The sequence below is a fragment of the Akebia trifoliata genome, chromosome 8 (assembly GCF_017979445.1).
Source record: "Akebia trifoliata isolate Shusen 1 chromosome 8, ASM1797944v1, whole genome shotgun sequence".
In the NCBI taxonomy this organism is placed as follows: domain Eukaryota; kingdom Viridiplantae; phylum Streptophyta; class Magnoliopsida; order Ranunculales; family Lardizabalaceae; genus Akebia; species Akebia trifoliata.
Genome location: NC_141382.1, coordinates 3,358,916 through 3,366,427, shown reverse-complemented (window position 1 = coordinate 3,366,427; position 7,512 = coordinate 3,358,916). Strand labels below are relative to the sequence as shown.

Below are 7,512 nucleotides of genomic sequence, written 5' to 3'. Positions count from 1 at the left end.
ACCCCGGTAAGGTGCGAGGTAGCCTTCCATCAACGGATATCCAGAGTCGACTAAATAATATTTGCCTTGAAAAAAAAAAGACAACCTATTAATAATGACATTTTCAATATTGTATTTTATCTTTATTTAAAAAAAACTAACCTGGAGGAGGATGTGGAAATTGTAATGATGGCTTCGTAATAGTATCGAAGAACACGCGAGAATCATTAGCTGATCCTTCCCATCCAGCTACGACATGTGTAAATGTCATATCAAAAGCACAAGTGGCCATAACATTTTGTGTTATGCCTTTGTGTCCTCGAAATCTATTTTGATGCATGAATGGGATATGTGCACTGATGTGAGTCCCATCGATCGCCCAAACACAGTCCTTATATTTACATAATTCAAATATAAATAATTATATTTGACGTTATTATAAATAATGATAAATGAAAGAAATCATTGAGAAAATACCTTAAAATATGGCCAATATCTTTCATTGGTTCGTATATGCATAGGGACTTCGTTGAGATTAGGAGGAACGATCAAAAATTTTGAAATTTCAATTAAGGCTTTAAGAACTACATGAAAATATTTGTTAATAGTATCCAATGAATGCTTAAAAGTAGCCCTCAGTACCCTATGCCTTTCATTGTGACCCACGGTATAGACAAACATTGCAACTTGTTCTTGGATCGAGATCATCTTTTCGTCTTTTATCAAACCCCTCCCTTCTAATATGTCACACAAATTTAGGAAAACATGTCGTTCCATCCTAAATAAATCATTGCATGTGTTATCAAGTCCATCAATGATGTCACGCACATAATCTGCTCCAGTATAACAAGAATTCCTATGTGGTTCTCTATAAATAAAGGTGTCAACATATTGATGTATCGCAACAGTGGCACATGTTACCAAAATATCTAATGACAAATCATCATCTACGACATTCACGTCATTAACTTCATCATTATTGGACATATCATCGTCGGTTGACGTATCATCATGGGTGGAAATATCATCATCGGAATCCATAAGTCTGTATAAGTACATAAACACAAATTATTCATTTAAAACTATAACATTCAAATAATATAGATAATAAAATAAGCATATTTAACATTTACTACATAATGGACATTGTCAATAGCATTCACCACCTAATGAACATATTACATAATCCAAAAAAAACATAAAAAAATAGACAACCATTGTCATACCACCATAGGGGTGGCATATAGTCATAACCACCAATGAAAGATGGCAATACAAAAAACATATTAAAACCACAAAAAACACATTAAAATCACACACTATCTAGAATGATGAACTCGAGCATCCTCTATTTCGCCATCCAACCACCCGACACGGAGTTCATTTGTTTTCAGCGTGCACCAAATTTGCCTGTACTCCTTCTTCATACTGAATAATTTTAGTGCAAACCGATAACGATCACTATTAGGAATGATTTCTGTTGTTGCATCCAACAAATCAATGCACTCCTTAATGCTACCAGATTGTGTAGGTGGTGGGGGTGTTGCACTACTCGCACTCGTCCTAGATGAAACTGCTTCAACCAAACGCTCAATTTGTCGTCCCAACATAACTGCATTCGTCATTTTCTGTCGTTTGGAATGTTGGAAATCTATGTTACTTTTAGATTTCATACGCGATGGTGCAATAAATGGAGGGATACCATCACTATCAACATCAGGAATAATATCGACAGGTGGTTGGGACTCTGGTGGTTGCATTTCTTGAGCAAATGCATCATCATCATCATCGTCATCATCCTGAAGCTCGTGCTCAACTGCTCTAGATGACTCAGTAGATGGACGCACACCAGGATTACAAGAGCTCGCAACATACTCTCCAGTAGCATAAGTCCCTCCAAATAGTATATCCAACTCTTCAACATGTTCTAGTCCATCATAACGCCATTGTGCATCAGTTTTATTTTTCTACAAAATAAATAAACTTGTTTTATAAAATTGAATTGGTAAACGTGATATTCCTATTTGATAATCTAATCGAAAATTACCTCCAACCAAGAGTTCCACCATTCATCGCTCGCCAATACCTTATTGTTAACAGCATCATAACCCACTCCAGAACATGCTTTTAATTTAATCCATCTAGCCCAAGTACCTTTTGTTTTATCCCAATGATTCTTATGTTGCTTCTTAGTGTAACTAAGCCCCGTCGTTGTTTGAAATTGCTTCATTAGAGATGAATACCCTGATACATTCAATGAAGTACCGGGTCTTTTTCCCTTCTTAACTAATTCCACACAGATATCAACCCAAATCTTATGAAGATAGGGTGTCCATCTTGCAGAATCAATTTTTGACTCTGTTTCTTTTGGTTCTGTTACTTTTTGTCTTGGCATCTGATAATTTGATTATTCATTTAAAAAAATGAAAAGTAATGGATAAGAATAAAGAATGAAAAACGTAATAAAATATGAGTAACAACAATAAGAATCATAAGCAAACAAATAATTATCATAAACAAATAATTAAGTTTGGTAATTTTACAAACACCTAACATACAATTTATCAAACCATTCACTCAATCCTAAATCAAAATCAACTTATAATTTAACAATCAAATAAAATATCAACCAATGTCACCAAAATTCAACTTACAAAATAAACTCAATCACAAATTTTAAAATTTGGCATAAGTTATTTGGAAATAATTTCCTAACAATGTCACCAAGGCAAATGATATATGGTTCTGTGATTGGGATGTGTGTGAACGTGTGGCATCAGAAAATCATTACACTTTACAAATTGTGTTGATAATATCCCTTCTTGAAAGAATAATGATGAATGCACACAGTCTTCCTACACGTCTTGACATGGTAAAGTTATAAACTGTTTTTGCCACAATAGATTTAAGTTTATGAATTGTGAGTATCCCACATGGCACACCCAATCGACTCTCTTGACGTGATAAATTCGACAGTCGCAGATCTGTATGCCTCGGCATACACAACTGCACCTCCCCATAAAAAAGTGTATCCTGAGGGAACCGTGGATCCAGAGGCATACAGATTTGCGGCTCTTGAACTTGTCACGTCAGTAGAGTTGATTGAGTATGCCACATGGGGTAGTCAGATTATCACTACTATTAGTTTATTTATATAGTTTCTTTATTCTCCCATCAAGTAAAAGAAAATTGCTCATGCGTAAGCCATAAGGTCTTTATATAAAAATCAGCAACAACAACAACAAAGAGATTGAGATTCATGGGTAATTGTAAATTATGGAAATCTTTCATCATGTTTTGGGTCTTAACAGACCTGTTGTTGGTGACTGGGGAGAACATCCCAACAACACTAGAAGGCCCATTTGTACCCAAGACTCAGTCGTTTCAATCCATCATTCGAGGTAGTGATGACTTACCTATAGATGATCCAAGGGTTACCAAGAAATCTACTTCCAATTTCCCTAAACAGATTTCTCTAGCCATCTCTTCCCCTAATTCCATGTGGGTCTCTTGGGTCACTGGTATATATATCCTACCATTATATTATATATCAACTCATTCATTTAGTTAAATTAGTAGATAAATTTGTTGAATTGGGTGTGAGTTGTTTGTGTAGGAGAAGCTCAGATTGGTCCCATGATCGCTCATTTTGATCCTTCTACTCATTATCGACTATTATTGGAACCTGTCTTAATGGGTTGATTACCTATTTCCTTAACTAAAGTTTTACTTTGACTTATAAATTTAATACATTTTAGTGACTATCGAAACATAAAAGAATGAATTGTGTTCTACTTTGTCTTCTTTTTCAATTATTTAATAAAACAAGATAGTGAAAACTTGTTAGGTCTGATATAATGCATCAAATTCGATGCACATTCATATAAAATTTAATATGTCCACAATACCCCAGAATTGAATCAAACCAAACTAAGAGTGATTTGGATTTGTTCGGTTCTAAGCTATATTCAGTTTGGTTTTGGTTCAAGACTTATAGTACCCATCAAGTTCGTTTCAGTTCTAATATATCCCCCAACCCGAACCGTGTGCACCCCTAATAACAGTGGTAGTTTTGTAACTGACAAGGATAGTTTTGTAAATTGGAGATATCATTCAATAAACCACGAATACAAGTGGGTTGTATTGTTATATTCCTTCAACGTGGTGTTCAATGGACTTGGGTGTATGCGATAGGCGGCATGTGCTAGAGATCTACAACCACTGTGACGATAAATTTTGTGAGCAAAACATCACTTAAAAGTCTGTGATAAATAACCAAAGAGTCTGCCACAATGTAATATTTGTATTTGGCATTACAAAATCATGTAATATATATATATATATATATATATATTTTGATGTATACACACATACAAAATCTTGATGAAAAGGACCACTCTTTCATATTAAACGAGACAGACGGCAAAATTTGGATTCTAGAGAGTGTTCAATGTCCAACACGGACACGTCAAATCAAATAGAATCTTACACAGACTAGGAATCCGTCAATGATTGGCCCTAGATTTCTTAATCTATAAATACCGCCTGTATCCCTAGATTTCTTTCCAATTCAAGAAACAAGAAATAAGAAATTTTCCCTCGAAGAGATCACAACAGTGTTTGTGAACCGTTAAACTACTCGAAAATTTCTAACAGATAAAATTGAATGGAGGAACAGATTCATGCAGCCAATCCCAAATAATGATGATGATGATATTTTATATGAGTTTGGGATCTTTAAGTAGTATTGATTACCTCACATTTTTATATGGTTTCCAAAATCAGAACTCATCCGAAATAAAAATAACTCATCAAGTCGATTTACAGTAAAATCAGAACTCATCCAAAATAAACAAATTAAACAAATTATCAAAAAAAAACAAATAAACAAATTAAAAAAAAAATAAATTAAGCATTGAATTAGGAGGAATCGGTAACAATCCGAAATAAAAAAACTCATCAAGTCGATTTACAGCAAAATCAGAACTCATCCGAAGTCAGCTCCATTGAACAAATTATCAAAAAATAAAAATAAATAAACAAATTAAAATTTGATACCTTACCTGGTCGTTAATGGCGGAAAGCAAAGGACTCGATTTGCCGTTACCGAAGAGGTGGTTAATCGCGGTCTGTAATGAGACGAGATTTGTGCTCTACTGTTAGGGCTTTCGTTTGTGAGGAAAAGATGAGAGAAAGAGGGAAGAGACCTCTGCGATAATGAAAGTTGAGGGAGTCGATCGTCGACAGTCGATCTTGCTGGAGAAGATGAGAAACGAAAAATGTTTCTCGATTCTTGTAGCGTGAGAGACAGATGAGATAAGGGAGAAGGATTGACAGTTGATCGGGTTGAAGAAGCGAGAGAAACGAGAAGGGTTACAGTCGGTGGGTTGAAGGAGACGAAAGTTGAGAGAGAATGGTTCGATTCTCTTTCGACTTTAGGTTAAAAATGGCTTGGAAATTTAACTAAAGATGAGGGCATTTCGGTAATTGCACATCTACCGTTTTTCGGTAACGAGCTTCGCGCAAAAGCCGAACGAAGAAGTCGGCACGGAGAGACTCTAAAAAAGAGCCATTTTTAAGCTTTTTTTTTAATTTATCGAAGCTACAAAAGCCGAAACGAACATACATCAATCGGCTTTTTAGGCTTAAAAGCTCAAAAAGCTGGCTTTGAAAGCCCAAACGAACAGGCCCTAATTGTTCTCTGAGTGTCACTTTGCTATCCCAATGTGGGCTGAAATTTTATTCTTATTGTTTGATTGCTCTCTCTCTCTCTCCACAAGGCATCATAATCTAAAGTCCTTATTACTCCATTGGAGTCGATGTGTAGGGCTATGATATCAAGCCGACATTCTTATTGAATCTATGCCTTGGGTTTCTATGTGGGTCATATGGATCATCAGAAACAAAACCATTTTTGAAAACTTTAAGCCTAACGATTGGGGGCGCACGATATTCAGTCTATTATGGAACAAATTTGATAGCATTAGAAATTATTACAAGATGAAGTGAAGTTCAATCAATTGCTTGGGCTCGGTCTAGGGATGGTTGAATTCAAATGTTCTAAAATTGGGAATCCTAATGGAATGGCAGGGGAGCATGGTTGCATAGAAATGAAAAAATGTGTTATTACTTGGGCTTGTAATTTGAATTTGATTCATTGCGTGGTGAATATATGTTTAATTGGATTAAATGCATTCTTGATACTCTAAAAGATACTATACTTGGATGATTCATTGAATTTGTAGGGAGGGAAACTTAGTTTCTGATGTTCTAGCCAAGCTTGTGTCTTGAATCCAAGCTGCGATTGTTATTTTTAGGAAAAATTACGAAAACGTGATCAACTTTTGATAAATTTACAATTCTGGCTCACTATTCATTCTAATTATCAAAATGTGAATAATAACCAATTTGCATGTTTAAAGTGATAATTTCCCAAGTTTCACAATTTTTAGTGAGATAGTCACGTTAAACTCGCGGAATAGTCATTTTAAAACCTCTGAATTTGTTACTATTCAGTTTTTGGTAATTAAAATAAACAGTTTGTCGGAATCATAAATTCATCAAAGTCAGCTCATGAAATGATAATTCACCCTACTTTTTTTCCCAAGAGATGCCTTTTGTGTGTAAAATATCCTTATTTTCGAGATTCGTTAGGTCTTGGGATCTGAATTTTATGTAAATTTAGGGGCATCCTCTTTTCCTATACAAAATCATTCTCATCCCATATAAATTCATATATATATATATGAATTTTGGCCAACATTTTAGCCAACCATTTTTATCCTACATGGGTTAAAAGTTTTGGAATGGGCTGATTTTTTGGTGATGATGATCTCCTCACCGTAGAGATCATCCTCACCAAAAATCAGCCCATTCTAAAACTTTTAATCCATGTTTTGAAAAATGTTTTGCCAAAATGTTTGGTGCTGAACATTTCCCTATATATATATATATATATATGGGTAGCGTTCAATGGCTAACTTTTTGGCAAAACATGAGTTAGAAGTTTTGGAATGGGCTGATTTTTAGTGAGGATGATCTTCTCACCGAGGAGATCATCCTCACCAAAAATCAGCCCATTCCAAAACCTCTAACTCATGTTTTGAAAAATATTTTACCAAAAAGTTAGCCATTGAACGGGACCCTATATATATATATATATGGGGGGCGTTCAATGGCCAACTTTTTAGCAAACTTTTTGGCAAAACATTTTTCAAAACATGAGTTAGAGGTTTTGGAATGGGCTGATTTTTGGTGAGGGTGATCTCTACGGTGAGGAGATCATCCTCACAAAAAATCAGCTCATTCCAAAACTTCTAACCCCATCAAAAACAGTTTACAAAAAATGGACGGTCCACGATTTTTCAACTTGTAAACATGGGTTAGAAGTTTTGGAATGGGATGATTTTTGGTGAGGATGATCTCCTCACTGTAGAGATCATCCTCACAAAAAATCAACCCATTCCAAAACCTCTAACCAATGTTTTGAAAAATGTTTTGCCAAAAAGTTTGCCCTTGAACACTACCCTCTAT

The 7,512-nt window shown here is 35.0% G+C and overlaps 1 protein-coding gene across 1 annotated transcript; it reads right to left on the bottom strand.

Annotated features, from left to right (window-relative positions):
• Positions 1-1,298: 1,298 nt before the first annotated feature.
• Positions 1,299-5,667, bottom strand: LOC147395493 (L10-interacting MYB domain-containing protein-like). Its single transcript, XM_086452614.1, has 3 exons — positions 5,043-5,667; positions 2,027-2,374; positions 1,299-1,946 (listed from the first exon to the last, which is right to left on the bottom strand). The coding sequence occupies exons 2-3, from the start codon at positions 2,372-2,374 to the stop codon at positions 1,299-1,301; spliced, it is 996 nt and encodes a 331-aa protein (XP_086308740.1). The 5' UTR covers positions 5,043-5,667.
• Positions 5,668-7,512: the final 1,845 nt, after the last annotated feature.